This window comes from Arvicola amphibius, chromosome 2, assembly GCF_903992535.2.
Source record: "Arvicola amphibius chromosome 2, mArvAmp1.2, whole genome shotgun sequence".
Classification (NCBI taxonomy): domain Eukaryota; kingdom Metazoa; phylum Chordata; class Mammalia; order Rodentia; family Cricetidae; genus Arvicola; species Arvicola amphibius.
In genome coordinates, this window is record NC_052048.2 from 171,942,716 (window position 1) to 171,969,662 (window position 26,947).

The 26,947-nt window shown below is 40.0% G+C and overlaps 1 protein-coding gene across 3 annotated transcripts in view; it reads right to left on the bottom strand.

Annotated features, from left to right (window-relative positions):
- Window positions 1–26,583, bottom strand: part of Wasl (WASP like actin nucleation promoting factor) — a 52,823-nt gene extending 26,240 nt beyond the window's left edge. Inside the window, exon 1 of one of the 3 annotated variants that reach the window (XM_038318280.2) lies at window positions 26,149–26,583. In XM_038318280.2, coding sequence (XP_038174208.1) covers window positions 26,149–26,256 — 108 coding nt within the window. In that variant the 5' untranslated portion in view covers window positions 26,257–26,583. Of the gene's footprint in view, window positions 1–20,157; window positions 20,317–24,647; window positions 24,791–26,148 lie in introns of those variants that run through there. The other 2 variants (XM_038318281.1, XM_042054455.1) reach the window with 2 other exon arrangements.
- Between the last annotated feature and the right edge of the window lie 364 nt (window positions 26,584–26,947).

Consider the following 26,947-nt stretch of genomic DNA (forward strand, 5'->3'; position numbering starts at 1 on the left):
GAAGAGGAAAAGCAGGACAATATCAGCAAAAGTAACAACTAGAATCACAAATGAAGAAAATGAAGCCAGATGAAAACAGACACAATGGGCAAAGTGATCTCTATGCACTCAGTTACTGCATATTAGCTATGTAAAAACTACTGTGGGAGGATATTGGCTCATCAAATGTTTATTAAGTATCTACTACATTATGAGGGATGGTAATAGGAACAGGTGAAGGCAAGACCCAAAATGGAATTGAGAACAGAAAACAAACTGGACAGACTTGGTCTTTGTGACACAGGGAGCCCAAGAGCACTGCAGCTGTTACAGAGGGAAAATGTGGTACTGCAAGGAAAAGATAAAAACCTAAATACCACAGGAAGGGTTTCCTCAAGTATTATTTTACTCAAAAGATGAAAATGGATGGATCAGGAAACAAAGCAGGGAAGGTGCTAGGGCAGTCTGGGACACTGTGTGGGGTTGGCTAGTGAGGGAAACACGGAAGGGAAAAAACTAGACTTATTAAAACAACATCACACTCAACTCCATTGTCTGACAGACAAACAGCCATATACAGTTTGGTAATCTTTCTGGTTTGTTTGTTTGTTTGTTGAGACAGGGTTTCTCCAGCTTGGCAATCTTAACTGGAGATACAGAGTTCTGTAAGGGCCCCTGGTGCCTCACTAGTCACGCTCCCAACTGTCTTCCTTTCTGCTCTGTCACTGCTTTGACCAAAAAGACGTCAGCTGAAGGGGAAGCCCAGCCATTCACCTTGTTTGTAAGGCATGTCCCCCTTAGGCTGATATTTACTTATAAAATCTTGCGGGCCACACCACCTGCTCTTTGTTTTCCTGCACTCCTCGCTGGAACCTTGGATTTGTAAGTTCCCTTTTCTTTCCTTTATTAAAGCTGAATATTATATTTATTAAAGCTAGTCTGGTTAATCATAACTGCCAATCAACCCCGCCCCTTCAATCAGCAAATAAACACAAGTTAGGAAAGTGTTTGTACACTGTGATCTGTTTTTCTGGAAGGCAGGATTGCTCTAAAAACTTTGGGATCAAAGTCTAGATGCCACCAACGATGAGCTTATTTGCCGAATAGTGAGAAATCAATTTATTCCGTTTCAAGTCATAAAGTAGTGTTTGCGGCAATGGGTGACTGGCACTGTTAGATTGCTTAAAGAACCTATCACCTGTGACAAACAGTTCTAGCTTTTTTCTTTATTATAATGCTTTTAGTTATAACAGACATATACTTTAAATTGGCAGTAATTCATAAAAATTGTAGGACTTATTATCATAATCAGAACAGATTTGTGGGAGAAGGCATTTTTAAAAAAACATTTCATAAACTGGGCAGTGGTGGCACATGCCTTTAATCCCAGCACTTGGAAGGCAGGGGCAGGCAGATCTCTGTGTATCCAAGGCCACCCTGGTCTACAGAGCTATTTCTTAGGCAGCCAGCACTACACCGAGAAACCCTGTCTCAAAGTAAAACAAAACAAACCCAACAAAACAACAAAAGAAACCCCAAACACTTCATAGATTAAAAAGTCACACTGACAGGAATATGTTGGGCGGACCAAGGCCACTCAAAAGTTACAATCCTTACTCAAGTCTCAGGAGGTGCATGAAAGGCAAATTCTTTTTTTTTTTTTTTTTTTTTTTTTTTTTTGGTTTTTCGAGACAGGGTTTCTCTGCAGCTTTTTTAGAGCCTGTCCTGGAACTAGCTCTTGTAGACCAGGCTGGCGAAAGGCAAATTCTTAAACTACAAATCACCTTGCACAGACTTTTAGAATTCTCTAAACCCACAATGACAGTCACTGTAACTACAAAGGCAAGGCTTGTTGAGGTCTCCTAAGTTTCCCACCAGAGGGATGGTCACCTGTAGACAAGGGGAGGCTCCAGGGCCTGTCTGCCCAGTGGGTGGGGACACTGCTAACAAGCACAGGTACAGATAGGGGTGCTCTTCTCTTGCTCTTCCTTTTCTATAGCTTAAGTGGACCTGTCTAAACAAGTTTTTCATCTTTTCCCTCTTCTGCCTCCCTCTAGAAGTTTGTTGGATTATGGAAATCCTCAAGTTTGGACTGGAAGTTTCAGGGAATTAAGGTGGTCTCCTAGGGTTTCCAACTCAGCTCACCAAAGGTTAGCATTAAGAGCTAGGATTTAAACCCTGACTAACATGGAAGGAAAGAAGGCTGACAACATGTAACTACTACTGCTTCTCCCATGCATTTCCCATGGAAACAATTTGGGACAAATGGGAAGGCAGGCATTGTGGCTGCTGGTAGGTTTCGGTTACTGCAGAATTCCAGAGTCAAATGTTTGGTATCATTTCATCATAAATTTTATCACGCACACATGTCCACTTCCATTTAATAGAACAGTGATATAACAGGGTATTTTTCCCTCTGAATTTTGAATTTGTTTTTTTTTGTTAGAATTGTTTCTTATGCTAAATAAATGCTTACTTTATATTTAATTTTGATACCTTTTATTGAAGAGTCCCTCCAAATTGTATACACTTCAAGACAGAAAATGTACATTGGCTTAAGACAAAAATGATGCCACCAGAAAACAGAAAAAGAAACATTTTCCAAAGCACAATGATGCCTCTCAGCACCAAGAGACCTCCCCCACTTAGGGAAACAGTAGCCAGGGATTTCAAAATCAACTAGATAAGGGAAGGCAGAAGCCTCCTTTGGGTGTTCTGTGGGAGGGGATTCTTCCTACTTGTGCAAGAATCTTTTTAGTGATTACATTTGTTTAAATGTTTGATTTGTACTGGAGGCTCAAAGCTCAAGGGAAAATACCTTTTTTGTCTTAATGTTGAAAATACCTTCAACATTAAGAGTACTTTGCTACTTAGCAGTTAAATTAGAAAACACTTATTACTGAGTCTTTAGCTGTTTTCTTGGCAATTCCCACCCACAAACATTATATTCTTCACTCTTGTTTCCATTTCTATTGAGCATCTGTGACATTTGTAGTTGCTGTAGTTAATGGCAAAACCACCGATAGACAGCCCTCCCTATTGACAGCATGCTTCTTTCTGTGCAGATGCAATACATTCTGACTTCTACAAAGATATACCCTGAGGAAGTTTACTTATTAGGTCATCTGTTCCTCAGCCTAAACTTTTAATAACTCCTCATCTAACCCAAGTTATGTATGACTCCTCTACCAATCTGGTGGCCCTTATTAAAATGAAATTTCCATGTGTCTGATAAGTACAGAGTATGTATAAAATGATAAGGGAAACGATTAGCTTCGAATCGTAAAAATATTATGCCACAGTCCCATTCTCACGGAGCTTAAGATACAAGAAATTCTATCGGGGTCATCAAGGTCCTCTCTCCTGCTCTGATCTGTCCTCCCAAGGTACGTGCTCCTGCAATGCCTAGCATCATCGTTATTACGCAACCTGTTTGCTTAGGTCTCATTACAAGATTGTCATCTCCTTGAGCTAGGGGCCCTAGGGGCCCTACAGGCACACAGCATGCAATTACACAAAGGTTCAAAGAAATATTAAAAGCAAAAAGCATTAGTACTTGACCTACTGAGAAGATACTCAACATAAGCCTGCCTAACAAGAAAATTAATCCACTCCAATCACAAGACATCAGGAAGTTATGCTGCAGCCATATCTGCTGCTTCCTTGTCTCACTATGCTGCTCTAATGAGCAAATCCACTGCAGGCTGACTACTCCCTGCCGCATTTGTAGCCTGTAAGCAGAGCAGTAACCTCAATTCTACTCTTACATTTCTCCTGACTCAAGCCTGGGGCCACCTGCTCCTGTGCATGTCTGCCACCACCAGAAGAGGTGAGTGATCTGGTCTCCTCTACAAACTGTCTTCTCTACCAGGAGATATTTGAGGTGATCCCTACCCCAGACCGGGGGCCAGAGTAGCTGCTATTCTAAGCTTCACTGTTACACAGAGAATTCCTGTAGCCCTGGGACCAGGTCTCTTTTAACAGGCTTTTCAGTGGAAGGGTACTTCTCCCTTGGTGTGGTGGTTTAAATGAGGCATGTCCTCCATAGGCTTGGGTATCAGTTTAGTGGAACTATTTGGGCAGGTATAGGTGGTGCAGCCTTGCTGGAGGAAGTATGGCACTGCTTTGAGAGTATACAGTTGTGTCCTACTTCTAATTTGTTCTCTGCTTCATACTTGCAGCTAAGGATGTGAGCTCTCAGCTTCCTGTTCCAGCCACCACGCCTGCTGTGATCTACTACACCCCCCCTGCCATGATGGACTCATTCCTCTGAAATCAGAAGCCAAAATAAACTCCTTCTTTAAGTTTCTTCTGGTCATGGTGTTCTGTCATAGAAAATGAAAAACTCACTAATAGTTAATAAGTAACCCAAAATCTCTGGCCATGGCAATTCTCTGGTGGGTCTGAAGGTCTGAAACAGGGTGGCCCACCGCTCTTAACCTTGACAGAGGGGCGGACTTCTTTTTCTCTGTCAATCTCTGTTCTCACTGTGAGCAGCAGGGCAGACACTTTTTTTTAACAACTGTTCTACTTTCATTCCTATTGTTGTGGCAAACACCATGACCAATAGCAACTTAGGGAAAAGCTTTCTTTGGTTTACAAAAGGTCACAGTCCACATCTATGAGAAGCCAGGGCAGAATCTCCAGTAAGACCATAAGCAGAAACCATGGGGAACACTGCTTGGGGGCTTGCTCACAGGTCCATGCTAGCTTTCTTATATAGCCCAAGACCACCTGTCTAGAGGTGGAACTACCCACAGCACTGGATCCTCCTGCATCAATTAACAATCAAGACAATCCTCTACAGACATTCTCTCAGATGACTCTAGGCTATATCAAGTTAACAAAACTAACAAAGACAACACCCTACAGTGTGGGGAGTGAGCATACCCCACTATGAATGAGCACTCAACATAGGCATTGTCATGTCAAAGATTCAATGCCTCAGAAGGCAGTGGCCTTTCCTGGTCCTACCATAGATGGTGACAAACAGTTGCCTTTTAGCTAAAATCAGTATGTGATGAAACCACAGCTTCCTGGTTCTCCTATAAGGCTATTCCCCTAGAGAGAACGCCCCACCCCCACTTCTTTGTTCATGTAAACATAATTAGCATCCAAACAACTAGTACATCTCCATCCGAATGCATGGCCCACAGATCCCAGCTTGATGTTACATGTGTCTTTCTTAATCACCTACAACACCCAGAAAGATGTCTGTCTTTCTTAATCATCTACCACTCCCAGAACAATTTCTAGACTCTGTCACAGAGGCTAGAGCACTGTAGTTTCTCTTCTTCTGGCCAGACCTTCTGAGACTGATTTTGTTCATCCAAGCACTTGCCCAGGACAGCATACCAAGTTCAACAGTTCCCTCTCCAGATGATGCTCTGGCAAGCCTATTAAGTCCCATCACGGGAATTCCCAGATCCCTTATGCTTCCTGGGCCAGCTAAGAAGGCATTCTAAAGTATAGTTCTCTTTTTATGGTTCCCCAGAGCTTGTCAGAGTTAACAAATGATGGGTAGGGATGGCCCTGTGTTGCCCCTACTCAGTTCCAAGAAACTACTGAAGAAAACACCTTCCAACAGTTTCCTCATATTGAGTTGATGATGACTCTGTTGGAGGAATGGAGAACAGCAGCTGCTAACGGACAAAACACAACAACTCCTTACCAGGAAGTTTTCACAGCCTGAATTTTGCTCAGAAAGAGTCCCTAAACACAAAATAGAGGTGTCTTTGCCACCATCTCTGAGCAGCTAAATCATGTAACTGTGGGCAGTCAATGAAAAGTAGCCATGACCTGTTATTACCACAGAACTATCCAGTCTCCGCCCCCAAAACAAATGTCCACCCATCAAGACTGTCCTCCTTTGCATGGCAAAGACTGCCTGGTGGGCTCTCCTAACCAAGAGGGTAGTTCCCACCCATCCTCTCTCAGAGGCAGTTCTGCTATGTCTTTACCGCTACTTTCTTGCTGCATCCTCAACAAACCTATAGACAAAGCAAGAGAGAAAAGAGAAGTGAAAATTCTCCTTTTATTGAATCTTTTCCAGGGGATTGGTTTGTTAGAAAGAGGGCTAAAGTTAGGATAAACTCTTAGTGGGCAGGAAATATCGAGAAATAGCTGAGACAAAGAGCTGTCACAGGGAAATAAAGATGCTCAGGAAAAAACTAAGTTCACTTGGAGAAACTGATGACCACTGGTACAGTCAGGGTTTTCACACCAGGGACAGCCACTAGTGATTTCCGGGAACAAGGAAGGCACAATCAAGAGCCACCTCCACCATACAGCCATGTCGGAACTTGAGGCAATCATGCTCCAGTAATACTTTTTATAGTTGGGAAGCGAAACCGCAAAACACTAAAACTGAAGTTTGTGAGGGACGAGAAATGTTACAGAAGCAAAGTAGCATACAGTATATATAAAAAAGGGGTGCAACTGGTCACCGAGAACCCTAGAAGGCCAGTCATCATGCATCCAAGAAGCACCATTATAAGATAGTTTGTGTCCTACAATAAAAAAAAAAGGACTTTGGACCAAGTAAATATTGCATAAAATGGATAGTATCCAAGTGTGTACACAGACAATGTAGTCTTATCACTTAAGTGTTAAAATGAGTTCAATGACGTATTTAGTGTATATAAGTAAGGGTAAATATAGGGTAACCCATTTTAGATCATTAGGGATTTAAAACCTTACATTAACTCTTTAAACCTTAAAATTATCCAAGATTATAGAGACAATAGAAATTTTCTCTATCACGGAGAAAAAAATATTTGCTTAATCCATCAAACAAACCAGTTTAGCTATACAACAGGATATTATACAGTGGCTTTAAAGGAAGGAAGGAAAGAAGAGAGATTATTTAGGATAAAGGTGGTTATGCGAAGAAAGAAAGATGTAAAACGAAGGGCAAGAGTATGCTAACAACTGTACAGCAGATGTAAGAAAGTAAGTCATTCTCATTTTCCCTAAGTAAGCAAGCATAAAGGTGAAACACCTAGTTCCGGGTGCCACCTACCTATTCCTTTTGTCTGTGCACGTGTCTAAAGAGGGAAGGAACAGTTGAGAAATGCAGACTAAAAGAAAAGATACTTGGCTAATTTTTAAATACCTATTTTTGCTTTTAAATCAGGTGGATGTTTTAGATTTCTAAAACTTAATGGTCCGCTCAAGTCACATCATGATATTAGTCTTGAAAAGACCATATTTCTAACTGCAATCTAGGAAAATTTTACATAGCTTTTAAGCCACATGTTTAGAAATTAAAAGTGAGGATTCCTTAATGCCATGCTATGTAACCACAGAGGCATCCAGTCACAAGCAAGCTTTGTCTTCTACAGGGAAAGGCTCATCTATAATGAAGGCCACGTATTTTCAACTCGTAAGTGTGATTTAACCAGCACAGTTAAACCTAACTGGCTTTGTATTCTGATTCTGTATTTGTCATTCTATGTTCTCTAACTCTCTCAAACAGGTACCTATGTGTTATATGCATAACCATGTTTAATTTGTTGGACTTCCATATGAACAATCGGAGTGGAAGAAAAACAGAGAAGTGAGGTTAACCGGAGCAAAAAACAAAATAAGAGAATCGTTAATGGCACTGAATGAAGATAAGGACTTGCTTTCTTCACTCCTTTTCTTTCTTTCCATTCAACTCAGTTCAGCTCCCAGGAACTTATTCTAGCAGCGATGGGTTGTGGAAAGTGATGTAGGGAGCTGGTGAAGGCTCTGCTGATCCCTCCTGTTTGATTCAGAGCATCCCAGCTTTCTCCTGGTACTGAAGATTTACTCTTCCTGTTTTGGATTCCATGAAATCCTCTGGAGACCAATAAATTCCTTTTTGATTAAGCCAGTCAAAGTCAGTTTCATTATTTTTTTTTAAAAAAATACCTTACCTAACACTGTACTTCTTAAAGACTTCCTAAAATACACACATTCTTTTACTTCTGAACTGAAAGAAACCAGAAAACAAAATTCCTTTGCAGCTTGTCTATGCTGCTTAAGTTTACTTGCATTTCGTATTTAACAAGCAACTTTAGAAAGAGCAAACGTCACACAAGAAGAAATTAAAACAGATGTGTAGTAAACAACAAAAGGGAGTGGATCTGACATTCAAATTGCCTCACCATGGAGCCCACAATGCTGAGCACTGTTCTACACCAACACAGAAAATATTTATTGTCCTACTTTCTAAAAGGGGATTAGAAAGATTTCAGTTCTCCCCTGAACTGTATACCACTTACAGCGAGACCTGAAACCTCCCCTTCCTTGGGCCAGAGACATCTTAATAGTCCTCCAGAGTAACTCTGCTTCCCGTTTACTGTACTTCATCATTTCCTCTCGCCTGTTATTTAATACACAGATTCATGTTAAAAAACACAACAGGTACTGTATTCGATTTTAAAAATGTGTTTAAAGGAAGAAAATGAACTAACTGAAAACCATGTCATTTTTATTTTCTTTAAGTGGTGCTGGGTACTGGACCTAAGATCTCAGGCCTGTTAGGGAAGTGCACTGCCACCGAGGAGACATGTCCAGGTACAGAAGGTGTCAATGCAGAACGAGATATGTCCTATTCACACTTAGGAAGCATTCCTTTTAATTTACTTTGGTGTATTTCTAAAAAAGAAAATGAAACTACTTCATTGAAATATCTTATGACTTTCTTCTCTACAGAATCCCAAATAAAATTAACAACTGTTTGAAATAGAATACTTGTATCATTGAGAAACTAATTGTATTTTTTTTAGGAACTGGTTTCATACAAGAGGAAAATAAAACACATTTATTAATCTTCTCAGTCATAGATTGAAATACCAACTGAAGAGAATAAATCTGAAAACCAAACTGTCTCACAATGGAGTCCACAATTCTACACAACACAGAAAACAGTAACAATCATAACCACGTAAGGTTTATTTACCCAGGAATACAAGCTGCCTCAGCATTTTAAAAGTCTTCACATTAACAACAAAAGAACAAAGAAAAAATATTGTCATCTCAGTAATGATAAGAAAATGATGGGACAAAATTTAACATCTACTCATAACAAGACAGCTTCCTCAACTTGATGGAGGAAATCAGAACAGCTTTAAAAAATAAAACTGAAGTTTCAAGAGAAACCATAAATCAAAATTGATAAAGATTAAACTTGAACAAGAGAGACCTCTTGATTAGAAGAGGTAATAATTCGCCAAACAGGGACACCATTCAATCTAAACTAACATAAAACTCACAAATGCTTTTTATTTGATCAGATATAATTTGCCAAAAGGAAACTCCCCAAAGTCAGGGTTGGGGAAAGTTTTGTTTTTGTCTTTTCAGGAAAATAAAATTCATCATCTTGAGGAATTTAAAGACCTCTGGACAAATAAGCAGCCAAGAAGGGAGAACTACTCAGAAAAAATTACCAAAAAAAGGGAATAATCTGACCTAATGTGATCTCTAAAGTCTCCAAAAAGATGATGGGACCCCACAGCGATGATTCCACCACGACTATGACAATGACACTAAAGTGACAAACACCACCTGACAATGGGTTCTGAACTACAAGCTGCTCAGAACAATTTTGAGGTGGCTAGCTGAGATGGTCCAGCCTCATAGACTAGACTAGCCAGAACTTGAGACAAGCCCTGCACTTTCCCATTATGCAGAGACTGGACAACAAATGATACAGCTACCTCTCCCAGAACTTGACATTTAACCCAAAATTTTTCTTTCAGCAATTCTCTCGAGATGCCACCACCCCAAACAGCAGCAGGAAATAAATTTAAAAACATGATGCCCACATTCCCAAGAGGTAAGGTGGGTGCTTTTTTGGTTGTTCAATGGGTTATGGATATATCATTGTTTAGTGTGGTTGGTTACAAGTTGTTATTAGTAATGGTAAGGAAAAAGGCTGAACAAAGGAGTTTAGATTCAGGGTTCTTGGGTTGAAAAGAAAAAAAAAGATATAGATATTATAGGCTAAGGGTAGATTATTGAATCTACTTTTAAAGTAAGAAAGCAACTACTTGTTTTAAATATTTTACATTGATATGGATTTTTGCATATTGATAAGGCTATTTATATTTTGAATATTGATTTAAGGTTATTTGTGTTAGAACATACTCTACATACATTTCTGCTCCTGTTTAAGGTATTGTACCTATACAGCTCATTTAACAATGTCATGCCAATTTCTAGTTCTTGAAAGTTATTATAAACTATTTAGAAAAGTAAAGAAATGCAGGTTAGCAATTAGTCACCTATTACACTCAAACTTGTAGTCATATTAGGTACGTTTTCAAGGTCAAACAGATATAGTTTAGTCTTCAAACACTTCAGAAACATACAAAATATGGCATCTAAGATATTTTAATAACACAGGCTCTTTTTTTATGACGAGACATGCATGCTCCTGGCAGCAACAATCAACTACAGAAAAGTGATGGGCATCAAAAAGCTCCACATGGAGTTTACTTTCTTCGTGGCAAAAGCCAGCCATTGGGGAAGAAAATGTCCTTGCCTCAACTCCTGACACTATGTTGTCCAAACTGGAGAAGCAGGACACAAATGAGAGTGACTGCCAAACCTTGCCAAGACAAGGCAAGACAGTCCTTCAAAAACCCTGCTTCATAGAAAAGTGTGTCAAATATTCTAGGCTTCTAGGTCAAGCTTGCCCGGTGATCACAGTGCAGAGCTTGCCACACTAGTCAGCCATAGAGGCCAGGCAGTGGTGGTACACACCTTTAACTCCAGCATTTGGGAGAGAGAGGCGGATGGATCTCTGTGCATTCAAGGCCACCCTGGGCTACTGGAGTTTGAATAAGTCTAAAAGAGAAAGAGAGTGGTTATGGCTCACACCTTTAATCCTAGCACTAGGGAGGTGGAAATGGAAAGTGATATGGCTAAGCGAGGAGAGGAATATAAGGTGGGAGAAGACAGGAGTTCAGGATTCAAGGTGAGGTTTTGCAGAGAAGACAGACATTCAATTGAGGACTAGTAGTGACAGGTACTCCACCTGGGCTTTTAGAACTAGTAGCTGGCTGCTCTGCTTCTCTGATCTCTCCGCTTTCACCCCCCCAAGACTCTGGGTTTTATTATTAAGACCAATTAGAATTCGCCCAACACCGTTTTGCCCATTTATACCAAGAAAGTGTGCTTCTACTAACTGTATTCTTAGTATAAGTCCAGTAAGAATGATAAATGAAAGTCACAAAGATCAGAAAAGAAAGAAGTAAAATTGCATTCTTCACAGAAGATATGGTTATGTGGATTAAAAATATAAAACCTACTACAACTAGTTTTTAGGATCCCCTGATGCTGGGACTCGAACTTAGGCCCCGCTTCAAGATTTGCAAGCACTCTTAACTACTAAACCACTCTGGTAGGCCTTATAACTAAATATTCAATTTAGTTAGGTTAAAGGATACACATACAATAAACTGTACAGTATTTTATATTAGTGAAAAAAATTAAATACTACCTACACCAACAATCAATAGTTATTAAAAGTAAATACTGAGATACTATGTTCATAAATTAGAAGACTTGTTCTTATAATAGTTGCTCTCCTCAACTGATGAGTAAAATATCACAACATCAATCAAACTACCAGCTTCTGAAAAAGTCCAAGAGAGGAATTTTAAATTTTAGATGGATGCTCAAATCACCTAGAACTGTTAGGACAACCTTAGTTAGAAAAAAAGCTGACTTACCATATCTAATTTTAAGATTCTGGGTAATTATGCAATGATCAAATCAATACTATACTAACAAAAAATTATAAAACACAAATTAATAGAACTAATTAAGTCCATTAAGTGAGAGAAGAGGCTCCAAGACAATTCAGTGAAGGAAAGTTTAACAAACTGTGCTGTACTGAATGAATTAGCAAATAGAAAAAACTTGAACCCCACAGGATTCTTTTCCTTTACCCTTTATGAATAGAAAAAGGTGAATCATAAGACTAAACAGAAAAGTTCAGGCTCACAAAAATTCTAGTAAACTGTCACTGTGAGTCCAGCACAGGTCAAGTTCTCTTAGCAATAAAAATGGTCCTTATGATAATTAAAATAAATAGCCAACTAAAAGACATCACTGGGACCATGCAGGAAAGACACTGTAGAAGTTCACATTTCTAAGTGAACTGCCATATGTTTAAATACACAAAGAATAGCTAGAAAGCATTACAAACAGCAGATAAGCCAACCAATAAAGAACAAAACGGCTAACAGTCATATGGCAGGGTGTTCAACACCAACAGTCCTCAAAGGAGTGCAATTAAGAGTCATTTGAGACCATCCCACATTCATTATCAGCAACCAAATCACAGCACATACCAAATGTTGAAGACAAATTAACTCAAAGTCACTGAAAAGTCAAAATTGGCAAGGCCACTGGCTACAGTTCTTTATAAGGATAAATTCACATCTACCCTTTGAGAACACAATTCTTTCAGGTACTCAATGGAAACAGAAGATGTGAATAAACAGAAGAGTGTAACAATTATGGCAGCCTCTTCTGTAAGTCAAAAACACTGTAAGCACCTAATTCAAAACTATAAATCATTTAAATATGAGAATAAACATATCATGGTATATTCATCAACAAAATATTGCTGAGCAAAGAATGAAAACGTAGGTAGTTAACAATTTCAAAATATGTTGAATGAAAAATGTCTAAGCAGCCAAACAAAGTGTTAATAACAGAAAAAGAAAACAACTGAACAGAAACACCATTTGAAGCATTAGATACTCTTAAGCTTATTTTGAAGGGAATAGTTACATAGTATATCACTTGTCAAATTTAATATTTAACATCTGCATATTTACCTTATGTAAATTATACCTTAAAATAAATTTTTGCATGTGTGCAGTATGCATGTTTGCATATGTGTGTACATGGACACCAGAAGTTGACATTGGGTGCCTTCTTCAATCCTTTTCTATTATATTTAAGAAGGCATAGTCACCCAGTGCACCCTGAGCTTACTGACTCAGCTAGTCTAGCTAGCCAGTTTGCCTTGGGGATCGTGTTTCTCCTGTTTCCATCCCTCACTTCTATCACCTCCACCAATCACACACACAGACACACCCCTTAGAGATGGAATTACTGATAATCCAGCCCACCTTTTATGTGAGTAGTGGGGTGTTATGGAATATTAGTTTAAGATGTGGTACATTCGTTTATGCTGTGGAGCATTTCTTTAATGATACAAAAATGTGTTATTCTTTTATGTTGTATTTGTTTAACTCTGAAAAGCTGTGTTACTTTGCCTGCCTAAAACACCTGATTGGTCTAATAAAAATACTGAACAGCAGGTAGCTAGGCAGGAGCGAGAAACAGGCAGGGATGGTGAACAGAGAGAATACATACAAGGCTAAATCTAGGGAAGGGAGCAGGGAGTTAAAAGAGGAGGAAAGATCCCAGGGGCCAGCCACTCAGTCAGCCACAGAGTAAGAAGGAAAGAAAGATACATAGAATAAAGAAAGGTATAAAGCCCAGAGGCAAAGCAAAGTTAAAGAAAAACCAGATAATTTAAGTTAGCAAAGATGGCTAAAAACAAGCCAAGCTAAGACCTGTATTCCTAAGTGAGAATAAGTCTTCTTGTATTTATTTGGGTGCTGGGTGGTGGGCCCCTAAAGAGTAAAAACAAACAAACACAAGAACAGTGGGAATCCAAAACTGAACTCCAGTCCTGATGTTGAGCCGTATCTTCTCAGGCCCCACTTTTCTGTCTTTTTTTTTTTAATTGTCTTTTGTTCTTTGGAGACAACCTCTTTCTATGTAGCTCTGGCTATCCTAGAACTTGCTATATAAACCAGGGTGGCCTCAAACTCAGAGAGATCTGCCTGCCTCTGCCTCCTGAGTGTTGGGATTAAAAGTAGCACCACCATAGCCAACCTATACAACTTAACTTTTAAAATGATGAGCAAATCACAGAACACTGATCACTTCTTTGTTTAATACATCCTGTTTCAAAGTAACTAACTTAAAGAGAAGTTCCATTTAACAATTATATTATATTAACCTATTTTTACTTCCTTTTTAGGAAAGAAAAATAACTCCTCACTTATCAAAAAAAATGTACAAACTTGACTGAAAGTATATTGCTATATACACCTCATTTGTCATTTCATTTGAAAATTAGGTATCTCTAAGAATGCTCACAAGAAGCATTTTTGGCATTTAATAAAATATTTTAAAATGCACACCATTTACATACAATAAAATAAAATTGGTCCTTATATTTGTTTGCTATTATATGGGGCTTAGGAACTATCAAGAACTACAAAGCACATACTAGAATGTCACTGTAAGAGGCACAACTTATCATGTAGCACAATTTGGCAATGTAAAGTCAAATTTTAAAAGTTCTTTTCCTTTAACTAGGCAGCCCTATTTCTTGGAAATTATCATCGTAAAATAAATAACCCATGTCTGTCATACAGTGCTACGTGCCAGTAATCCCGACAACTTGGAAGGCTGAGGCAGGAGAGTTACAGGTTCAAAAACAGCTTTTACCAAACACCCCCTCCCTGCCTGAAACACACACTTATACTGTTAGAATGTATGGACTTAATGTTTTCCCCAGGAAGCATTAGGGCCACATGATAATTATGACCTTTGGTAGTGGCATGGTCACTGACATGAAATAATGTCCATAAAAGTGTGCCTCCAGATTGGGCCAGCTGAGAGTAAGTGCATGTGTGGGCAGTCATTTATTTAGTAAATCATGTATAACAAAACCTATTAATATGAGTTGGACAAAAATGTAAGTACTATTCCTGCATAAGAATTCATAGGTTATTACCACTTTGATCTTGACTTTACTCTGCGACCTACCTAAGTATGTACTACTCGGTAGAAATGAGATAATAGGGGATTTCAAATGTTTAAGTAGTTATTGTGTAAACAGAGCAAGTGAAATGAGTTTCATCAAACTTTATTTAAAATCAAAGTTCCTACAATGCTAATAGCATTAATCAAGTGCAATGATATAGCATGATGCACTCTTTCTGTACTTTGTCTTGCAGTCCAGAGAACATCTCAGTTTGAATTTATCACCTTTCAGCTGTCTAGCAGCCACATGGCTAGTCGCTACCACCAGGCACTACATGGCTATCACAATAGTGAATCTTCAACACTGAGCACTGTTTTTAACATGAAAAAAGGAATTTTTAAAATAAGTCACTTGACTGCTATCAGAGCCTTTCCAAAACCTCACAGCTGTGTATTACATAACTTTCTGGATTACTTTAAGCTGTTTCCTAGCACTGTGTGAAGAAGCTTGTTTTTAGAAACGAACAGGTTGGGCTGAGAGAGCTTATGGAACAATACCAAAAGTCAGTTTAAAGAGCTACACTACCACTGAGTCCTCTGGTAATGTACAAGGCCATGCATGAAACTAATTCTGGTCTCCACACAGTCCAAAAATGGATGCCTGACAGCCAAATTCAAGAGCACTGGCTGGGCATGTATTATGAGCACAGTTTTGGGACACAAATAAAACTACAGTTAGAAAAAATTAACCAAAGAGATAAAAATCCCCACAAACTTGTCTCTATCGTTCTCAAAACATGGAAAGATATAATGATTAGATAGGTTCAAATGGTAAGAGTTCCCTAAATGTGCTTCAAATAATTGTAAGAGTTCATACTGAAGAATGTTTTCTCATGCGGGATAAGGACAAGAATTACAATGAACTGTCTTCAGAAATCATGCAAACAGTAAAAATAATGGAAGTACTTATAATGTTAGGGAAAACATCCTCAACCTAGAATTCTGTATCTGGCAAACTCCTTTAAAAGTAAAGGAGAAATAGTTTTTCAAAACAAATTAAGAGAATTTGTTGCTAGTAAGACTGACTTACCAGATATGTTAAAAATTCTTCAGAGTAGGAAAATAATAGGACCACTATGATCATTAATTTTTATTGTCAACTTGCTGAGACTTAGAATCTTCACAAAGGGCAGCCTAATGGGCTTAATGGGTTAAAGGCACCTGTTGCCAAGCCTGAGAACCTGAATTCCATCCCTGGGACTCACATGGTAGAAAGACTAAATAGACTCCCTAAAATTGTCCTCTGACCTCCACATCCACTGGGGCACATTCACCATGTCCCTTTTCGCCCCCAAACACAAAATAAGTAAGTAAATGTAAAGAAATTAGAATCTCCATCGCAACATACCTCTCTCTAGGCATGCCTATGAGGTATTCTCTAGATTAGGCTGACTGGGGTGTTATCTGCCCTAAACATGGGAGGATTCATTCTATGGGCCGGGGTCTCCAACTACATAACAAGGTAAAAAATGAGCAGCAACACTCACAGCACCAACACTCTCTGTAATCCCACTACTATAGGCGTGAAGACAAGCTGATCGCCAGAACTCACTGACTCTCCAGCTTAACCTAAATGATGAGCCCCTGGTTGCGTCAGTCAGAAGCCTTGCCCCCCTACCAAAAAAAAAAAAAAAACTCAAAGTGACCTCTGACCTCCATACACACACTCATATGTACACAGTGTATGTGAATATGTAGTTATATAGTTACATAAATTTTTTTTAAAAATTATAAAAATTTTAAGGCTAATTAAACTTTAGAATAGTTGTCACTAAATAAAATTTCCCAAGCCTACAACAAAATCAAGAACATAGCTTAATAGAAATTAGAAGTCAAGAAAAATTGGTCTAAGTACACAATCAATAAAGGACTTCATATTGTATTCCAAATATTAAAGCTATAATAAGGTTAGACATGTTACAGAAACATGAAATGAGAATCAAATGAAGCTTTGAAAAATAAGAATATAGGCCATAATCATAACTGCTCCCTTATGAAAACCTGGCAAATGCAAAGCACGGGGAAATAACAGAACCAGAACAGAAATTAAAAAAGCAGAAAACAAAACTATAAAATCAATGGAACTAAAAGCTGATTACTTTAAAAGACAGTAATCTTGATAAATCTTTCACCAGAATGACTGGATGACAGACACATGTTGCTGAAGAGTCTCTTTAACCAATTCAGAAGCCAGGCAGTGGTGGTGCACTCCTTTAATCCCAGCACTTGGGAGGCAGAGGCAGGCAGGGATCTCTCTGAGTCTGAGGTCAGCCTGGGCTACAAGAGCTAGTCCAGGACAGCTAGGGCTGCTACACAGTGAAACCCTGTCTCAAAAAACAAAACAAACAAACAAAAATCCAGAAAGGGTGAGGGGAGACACAGAGCAATCAAGACAGGCCATCTATCTGTTGATGGCCATGGTACATATAATTTGTTATTCTACCCTACTTTTCATCCATTTAAGACCCATAATAATAATTTTTAAAAAGAGAGATATATCTGTTCTTCATAAAACTGCCTAGTGGTTCCTTTTAGATAAAATGCAAAATACATATGTAGGTATACACAAAAAAAGATGGTACTCAAGGTACTGAGAAGAGCTTAAAGTGGAGCCTCATCATACTAGGAAAAACCAGAAGGAATCCTCTGTTAACTCTGGGCAGTGCAGTGTGTGTATATATACATGTATGTTTAAATATTATTTAAACAAGCATATCTGAGCAATACTCTTATACTTAAAGAAAAGACTAGTGCCTAAGAAAATTACAAAACGGCAAAGGAGATTCAGAGTTTTAATTATCAACTTGGCACAATCCACAATCACTTGAGAAGAGAGTCCAAATGAGGGATTGTCTAGACTGGTTTGGCCTGTGGGCAAGTCTACTGGGATTATGTTAATTGATGAGACTGCTGTTTTATAGATCTACTGACTTGACTTGACTTCCCTGCTATGATGGGTCTGTAATCTGAAATAAATTCTTTTCCCCTAAGAATGCTTTTTGTCACAGCAACAAGAAATGAAACCAACAGGAAACCTCAGAGTATCAATTCTTTCTAATTAACCTAATCCAATGTTGTTATAAATCAAAACAACTATTTTCTGGTGATGGGTAGAAAGAGCATAGTTTTACTGGGTATTAGGTACAAGCAAAATAAAGTATTAGGACACACGGAGGTTATAAAAGCCTTACTCTAATCCAGCTGTATCACCACTGCAAAGTTACACTCACTGAAACTGGTACTAGACAAGCATCAGGCAAAAGAAAGAAACAGAAGAGAATGTAAAATTAGCTTTAAGTACACCTGGAAACTCAAAGTACCATTTCCAAAAGGTAAAAAGTATAAATTAATAAATCTATTTAATTAATTAATTAACTTGACATGACAAGTATTTACCCCAAGGTCCTAGATGTGGGTCTTGTTTCACCAATATTTCTACAGAACAGACCTGGGACTCCCTCCTTTTAAACTTCTAATCTTCTCTCCAGCAGCACTTTTTCCCCAGCCCCAGTACAGGCCACCACCCTCTATTTGTGGTTACCTCCCATACTACTGATCACCCATGAGCAGAGGTGGAGGCTACAGGAAACCGCCCGGTTATTTTGAACCTTTAAGAACCCTACAGCTGCCTCTCTCTGGGCAACAATTTCTTTCAGACAATGTAGTTCTAGATGGATAGGGCCCTTCCTTCTAAACTCCTGTGAAGAAAAGATGGCTCAAGATTGCCTATACAAGATGTAAAACCAGCTTCATAGCTGTGCTGTTCAGGAGATACAGAACATTCTCTAGGTAGAGTGGAGTAAAACTGAGCCCATGGGAGCGATCCTGGGGAATAATAACAAGAATCAGAGCTTTCTGGATCTTCTTGTCCTGGGTTGTGCCCTAAGGATCTCTCATCTTTGAGATTTCCACAAGGGCTACTTCCAGATGAGGAGATGAAGCTTATTAAGAAGACAGTGCTGTCCAGGTCCAGCTGTCCCTGGGGAAGTCTAAGAAGCACATCCGCAAGTACTACCAGAAGTCCTGGACTCTGGGGCAGTCAGCAGCTGATGCCTGAGTCTCTCCTGCCACTACACAACTTTGTAAGCTTCCTGGAGCCCATACCCAACACTCCCGAACTTTAAACCAAATGAAAATAAAGCTTTTGAAAGGGGAGGGATGTAATAAGATAATACTCATAGGAAAATTTAAGATTTATACAGTGACCACAGCATCAAGATAATTTTAGCAAAAGGTAAACAAGTTTCCAAAATAGTATGATACCAACTATTATCCAGTACTTCTTCCAAATCACTAAGAGAAAAACAAATGGCCCAAGAACAATATGCATGCTCAACAGATAGATGTTCACTTTCACAAAAACTACAAATAAAACAATGAGACTCTTTCACCAGTAAGACATTTTTTAAATACCCGGTGCTGATACCCACATAGTACTTTTGATACGTGTGTCCTAGTTCTCTTCCTTACAACTAATTCGATAAAAGTACTGAAAAGGACACATTTGAATGTTTATTACTGAACCTTTCTTTTGAAAGTCAAAATACATACTGATGTTAACTAGAACTGTGTCCTCCAGAAAGCTACCTTACAATCCTAACCCTCGTATCTGTGAAGGCAATCCTACTTGGAAAGAAGGTCTTTACAAATATAAAGATAAAATAAGGTCATTAGGGCTGGCCTTAATGCAATATAAGTGGTGTCCTTATAAACGGAGAAGAGTGAGCACACCATGCATGTTATTTGTACAGGCAGAGACTGGCATCAAGGAATCTTAAGATTGTCAGTAACTCTTATACACTAGAAGAAATAGATTCATTCTGTTTCTCCAGAAGGAACAAACCCTGCTAGTATTTTGATTTTAGATTTTTAGGTCCAGAACAATGAGAAAATAAACTGTTCTATAAACTACCTGATTTGTGGTATTTTGTTATAGCATCAATGCAGACCAATAAATTACATATAACTGTAACTTCATAAAAGATAATGATATGGCATTAAATGCAAGAATAAAAAGAATACAATAGGAATAAATGGACAAGGAAATATACCACTAACATAACAAAAAGGTTAAGATGCACAGTAAGTAAAATACCGCTTTTTGGGTTAACGAAGCATCCCTCTAGTCCAATTCATTTTGAAAAACCATTGTGATTGTTATCTTCATTGTCAACATCACTGGATTTAGAATGATTTAGGGAGACATTCTGGGCATACTTTTGAGGGCATTTCCACACCGGGATAGGGAAGAACTATACTAAATGAGCAGCAACATCCAGTAGGTTGGGGGCCCCCAACTTAATAAACATAACAGGAAAAAGCAAGCCAAGAACAGCATGTGCTCACCTCCACCCCCACTGCCTCAGTGGTCTGCTGCCATGCCTTCCTAAGATGGGCCGAAACCTCGTAATCATTCTGTTCCATGTGCAGTGTCACAGCAACCAGAAGTAATATGCCATCCTTCTCTAACGTCGGCCAAGGCAAACAGGGACTAGACTGTCCCCTCAGTAACCCTGAAACCTAAACTTCAATAATCAAATATTATGGAAAAGATTTAATTTTTTATAATGTGAAACTACAGGTCTGGTGAGGACTTTATCTGTAAATAGTTCTAGTTTCTAAGATAAAAGTTTAACTTTATAAATAAAAACTTAAACTGTTACTAAACCTACAGCTTTGTGATAATCCCAATACACTGTCATGTATTTCTTGACTTCTTTCATTTCCCCTTTGCGTCAAACTAGCAAATCTCAATGGGCATTTCTTTTACAGATATGATATGGTCTTCAATAACAAGTTAAAAACAAGACTAAATGATTACTACTACAAAGGAACCCTAGAGTCTAGAATAATGAATTAAATGTTAATGATAATTAAAATATAAACTTACTACATAACTCTCACTTGACTCCACTTTCTAAAATGAGTTTTCCTGATTACTTTTGGCCATCCTAGGAATCCCAAACCTGCCATATGCTAGGCAAGTTACCACTGTGTCACACATTTATAACACAAAGCTAAAAAAGTGAGATTGGAGTTTTCTATTTATTTTCTACTATCATTTATTACCATTAAAATGATGGAATCATCTACTACTTCTACAAGGATTGACAGTAATGCAGCGAATAAACATTATATTTATTTGTTATGCAGCTTTTGTGAATACAGATGAAGATGCCAAACAGCTTCTAACTAATAACTAGTAACAGTTGAAGAATTACTATTTTAGATTATTAGTAAACCGGTTAAGACTTAGACTTAGTTACAAAGAGCAGTACAGACTTTATAAAGGTAAATAAGAATGTATTGAGCTGTGTTGCCCTCAGAATTTTTTATAGTAAAAATGAATTGCATTCATAATACTAGGTTATCACCTGCTGGAAAAAAGCTGTGACTTCTAGACAGAATGAATCTAACAGTCTAACTATCTGCTCTTTTAAAATTATTTTTCTACCTAAATTGAAAAGGCCAACATCATGCTTGTGTTAAAATCATTTATTTAAAAATCTATGGAATATGGAGAGAAATAAAATAAATGAGATACTATCACCATGTGTTTCATCTGAATCTTACTCTTCCCAGTTTTTATAAACTTGAAATAAATCATGCTTTATGCCCTAAAGGTTAGGCTGTGATGGTACATATTAGCAATCCCATAACTCTGGGGCTGAAGGCAAGAGCCAGGAATTAACCACAATCACGCCAACATTGCAAGCTTGAGGCCAGACAGAGACCTTTCCTCAATAAATAAATGAATACATATTCTGTTTCTGAAGGCTACAATGCTGGTTTCATGACCGAAACTGCTCAGCAGCACTACAGGTGGAATTGTCCTCTTCAGAACTTCAGCCAACAGATTCTAGCACGGTTGATAAAAAAAGTCCTAGCCAAGTCTGCTGTATTAGTCTAGTACACTTCATTTTATTTCTAGACTGGGTAGGTTGGTATTAACCATTAAGTAGTATTTTTACACTAAATAAAGGATAACTTTTATAATTATGTATTTTATATAAAATACTCAACACTGTCCCATAACAGAATGAGAACTGGCCAAACAGTGGCAGAACTAAGTAGGCAGGGATGGGCTTAAGAGGGACACAGTACAGAGGTTCAGAAACTCTTCAGAGGTGTGTTCAAAAGCTCACCTTTATAGACTTCATGCTTAACTCTAAACAAAATTGTTAGAACTGATTTACCTAAATCAAAGCAATTTTTACCCTAAAATCCCCTCATCAATTTACAATGGGAAATGTAAGCAAACACTGAATAGTATCAATAACAACATTCTTCATACGCTTCTATAAATTCCTTAGGTATTTCATAGGTGACAGCATGATTTATCTAACTGTGGAATTCTTTAAACCCTTTAGTAAGAGCCTTTTGGAGATCGAGACGCTTGAGTTGAGAACTGTGCCCACTCTGAGAACTAAAAATGACCAGAGTTACAATGTAGGCTATGTTCTCCCCAACTCCTCTGCTCACGTAGTCCACACGGCATCATACTTTGGTGCTCACCTTCTTCCTACACTAAAGGAGGGCATTTTTCATGACTGTGTATTACAAATGCCATGATTTTTTCTTTCCTCACTCCTCAAGGTCAAAGGCATTTCCCACTTTCATTCTACCACTACTGCCTTAATTCAGGCCATCTTCAAGAAGATTATCATGTCTCCCTCCATACCTATTTAAGAACTGCTACACACACACACACACACACACAGAGGTGTGACTTAAAACAAACAACTGTTAGACAGCCACTCCTAACACGTATATTAGCTTAGCAGGAGAAAGAAACCATTTTGCTTAAAAAAGAAAGCCTGAACTCCAGATAACATCTGCCAAGAGTATGAAGTTTTTCAACTTGATCAAGCAGTAAGAAATGCTGATCAGGTTCCTTAGGCTGAATCAAATGAGCAATTATAATTACCCAACCAAGAGTATTTGCTCACCTGTGAAGAGATGTAAAACCTATAGAAAAGTACCAAGGCTTAGGTCCATCTCTCAGAACTGTGTACAAAGTCAAGTAACACAATTTAACTAAAGGAGATGAGTAATAAAAACAAGGGCCCAGAAGTAAAGGAAATGAAGGTAAACACTAATTAATAAAAAAATTCTAAGAATCACTAACAGTGAAAACAAAACAGAACCAAACCAAACCAAACAAACAAACCAAAAAAAAAAAAAAAAAAAAAAGACAGGCAAAAAAATGACAAATCCTCACCATCCTCAATTCTTTCTGAACAAAGAAGGTGGGAGAGAAGTAGCTACAGGTTTTTCTCCACTCCCTACTTATTTGGGAGTACACAAATTAAACTCCACATGGCAAGAATTACACACGCTAACTATCACTCTACCGGAAAGTCAACAGAACTTCACAATAAGATAAATGAATCCTGCTGGGCACAGTGGCACACACCTTTAATCCCAGCAGTTGGGAGGCAGCCTTATCTATAGAGCAAGTTCTAAGACAGTCACAAGGCACAGAGAAACCTTGTCAAAAAGGTAAGTGAATCTTGCTCTTTAAATGTGAGGCAATACTCTAGGTAATAATACCATTATAACTACTAACCCAATGTTAAGTTATAACACATATTCACAGATTACATTTAACTTTAAATGAAGTACTAATATACGTAAAGTCTAATTATTAAAACTATACCATAACAACAGATCTCTAAGATTCACTTCCTCCATAAAACCAATCGTTTCCAACTAATGAGATATTACTTATTTCCTCTCCCACTCTCCCCTACGGTTCTCATCTTTTGATAATAGGTTTTCGAGTATTATATATACTTCTGACCAACACACCCACTTCATGAGACAGCATTCCAATTTAACATGTAGGAAAAGCAAATCTCGTTTGCTATCTCTAAAATCTGCAATCTCTAAAAGCGTTAAAGAGCTTGTCCAAAGAGACCTTGAGCTCAAACACACATTTCCTAACTACAGGTGTTCTTGGGACAGGAACCTCTTGCTATTCTTAAGCACTGGCTTGCCCATCACTTTACAGGTCGTTCCCCTCATCAGACACTAAATTCCCTGAGGGCAAGCATCAATCTTGATTTTTTTTAACCTGAATATTCAATTACTCAATACATTTTATTCGATGAAACGAGGAATGAAGAACTTGCTTAAAATCTGGCACCATATAACTAGTCTCAATTCTTGACTTCATAGATAGAGCTCTGAATGTATGTATCAGCTTACCACATTTGATCTGGCCTGGAAATTTATTGCCTGATTTATCAAACAATGCATTTCACTGCTGTTTTAAACAACAAAGAAGAAAGCAAAGCCTATAAATATTATTCCAAAACATCCACTTTATATCACTCTCTATTAAACCAGTCTCCCAAGTTTAATGTTCACAACAATTTCATCTTACAAGACAAGGCAACATCAATGTGGTTTTAAATTACTACAATTCAAAAGGTGAAGCTGCTTAATAATGTACGACGTAAAGAAACTGGGCACTGACTACTTGTGACCGACTCAACAAACCACTTGCGCTTACTGTGAGCCATGCTATCGTTGTCTATCAGAATATATCCCCCGTGTGTCATTTCCTTGAAACCCCGGGTAAACACTACAGTTAAGCTCTGAGCAATGAGTACACTGGCACATAAATGCAATGCCCTCCATGCCTGAAGTTCACCGGGCTGGAATGTGAACACACTACGCGACTTAGTGTTTGGTAGACTGTATGCTAAATGAAACCAGCAAAACTGACCTTTTCCCTGTTTGCAGGCAGCTCACCTTAAGAAAGCTGGAGTAATGCTGCGTTAAGAAACTTACACTACAGTGAGATTAGTCTTATATAAAATTGTAGTTACTCCTTTAACACCACCTTGATAACCAGATCATTAAGGGGAAAAAACCCTCTCCAAACAACATGATGTAGTGGAAAGTACAAAGGGACTGGGCACACAGTTCCAGTTACATTCCCAAATTACTGTGTGACTTGGGGCCAAGAGCTCCATTTTCTCATCTGTTTAAAATACTATAGAGGGGGAAGGACTTCGTTCATCTTTAAAGTTGCCCCCCCCATCTTCTTTTTTTCTTTTTAAACCACTGTTTGCTACTTCTGGTTGTGGACTTAGTGTTCTTTAAAGTCTCAATTTTAGAACAAGAAATACATCTTCAGTCCAATGGAACGATTTAGTCTCCAAAAGTAGATACAAAGAGTAACCTCACAAAGTTAACAATTAAGCCGGTAACTTTCCAGAAATTGTTTACTCTTAATTTCTTAAGCAGGTGTAGTCTGATTTGACCTATCCAGCATTGCTAACGAAAAATATAACATGGTCCTGCTCAGCTGAAACTTCTCTGGGTGTTTCCTGGGTTCCACACTCAGCGGCGGCTGCTAGCAAGGGGCCAGCCAGCATTTCAACAATCCCCCCTCCCCTTTTCAACTCAAAAGTCACCTAGGCAAGATCAAGATAAGGCCTGAACCAGGGTGAACCTTCCCAGCCCTAGAAGCGCCTGCAGCCAACGTAATGAAAGCTTCCGTCAACAACACACAGTCCCCCTTCCCACAGAACTGCTCGCTCCCAATCCGCCATCTGGAGTTGGGACTGGCCCCACGGACCAAACTCAGAATCAGAATCACTTTTGACTCCAATAGCCAAGAACTACTACAATTTGGGGCTTCTTTACACATGGTTGAGCGGCACCCCTTCTTACCAATGCAAGGGGGGAAAACAAAACAGTGGGGCGTAGAGCAGAAACTAGGCCTAGGCATGAACGCTGGAGAACTAAACCCTGTTTCTTTGCAATGGGGAGCAGGCGCATTTCCTGCCCCTAGCTCTGATCCGGCGTCCGTGAACCTGCACTCCACTTTATCTTCTGGAATCCTAAAGAAGGATCGAAAGTCCGATGCGCTTCTTTTCCCCATCTATCCACTCCTAAAATCTCTAGCATTGTTAAGGAAGACAGCCCAGATCCAGAAATAGGAAGCAAAGCAGGGGCCAGTGCCGGGATTCCGTCCTGAGATTAAGCTGCTGGTGCACGAAGAAAATTCCCTTGTGGTCTAGAGTAAAGTTTGAACCTGCAGCAAGGGCGCGGACCCCGACTTGAACTTCTGGGCAGGCCTGCAGAGGTGACACTCCCTTGTTCTCCAGCAGCTCGGGAAGGCGGCTCCCGGCCGGGCCGGCCTGCACCCGGGGAGCAGGGCAAGGGCAGCACCAGGGCCCGGGTAAGCTGGAGGCCTGGCCTGCAGCGGGACCCCAAGCCGCGCCGCGCCCGCCCCCTTCTCCCTCCTACTCTCCAGTTCCCCCCAGCCCAAACCCGCCACGGGACGCTGAGGGTGGCAACGGGGGGGTCTCGGCCACTGACCACACATTTCTTGCCGAGGAAGGAGAAGAGCGACTCGTTCTCCTGCGGGGTGAGCAGCAGGGAGCCCACGTTGGTGACTCTCCGCGGAGGCTGCTGGCCCGAGCTCATGGTGTCGCCGGTGGGGTGCAGCGTCCAGGGCTGTCTCCTCGGGAGGTGGGTGAGCACTCGGTCCCACTCGGGGTGACAGGGGGCGCGGGCCGGCAGTCACAGGCGCAGCATCCCGCCGCTCCTCCGGCTCGCGGAGGCCGAGGGAAGGAGCTGACGGCGGGCGCCCTGGGACCGCGTGCCGACGGGGAAGCTCCGGGCTGCCTCCCGGTTCCGCTCGGCCCGGATGGCCGTTGTCCTCGCACTCCGGCGGCTGCGCTAAACTCGCGGCTCCTCCACTCCTCTGGCGGCGGCGGCGGCGGCGGCGGCGGCGGCGGCGGCTGCCGCACAATCCAACATGGCAGCGGGGGCGGGCGAGACCACGGGACGCGGGACTCGGGGGAGCGCGCCGGAAACGCGGCGCGGCCGGACACCCCCCGCGCTTGTGCGCGCCGGGGGCGTGGCCGCCCGAGGCCCCGCCCCCTTCCGGGAGCCGCGCGGCCCCGGCACCGTTCAGCCGGGACTGGGTCCTGTCGCGGGTTACTCTCACGGGGGCCGCCTCGCGCGTGCGCGGACTCAGACCGAGGCCGGGATGCAGAGTCAGGCGCATCGCGGAACCGGCCGTCTACCCATCGCGATGCACACCTTTGCGTCCGGTCTGCGTGGCCGGTGTTTGTCCGGAATGGGACTCTCAGGCCGCCTGTCAGGTCTAGGT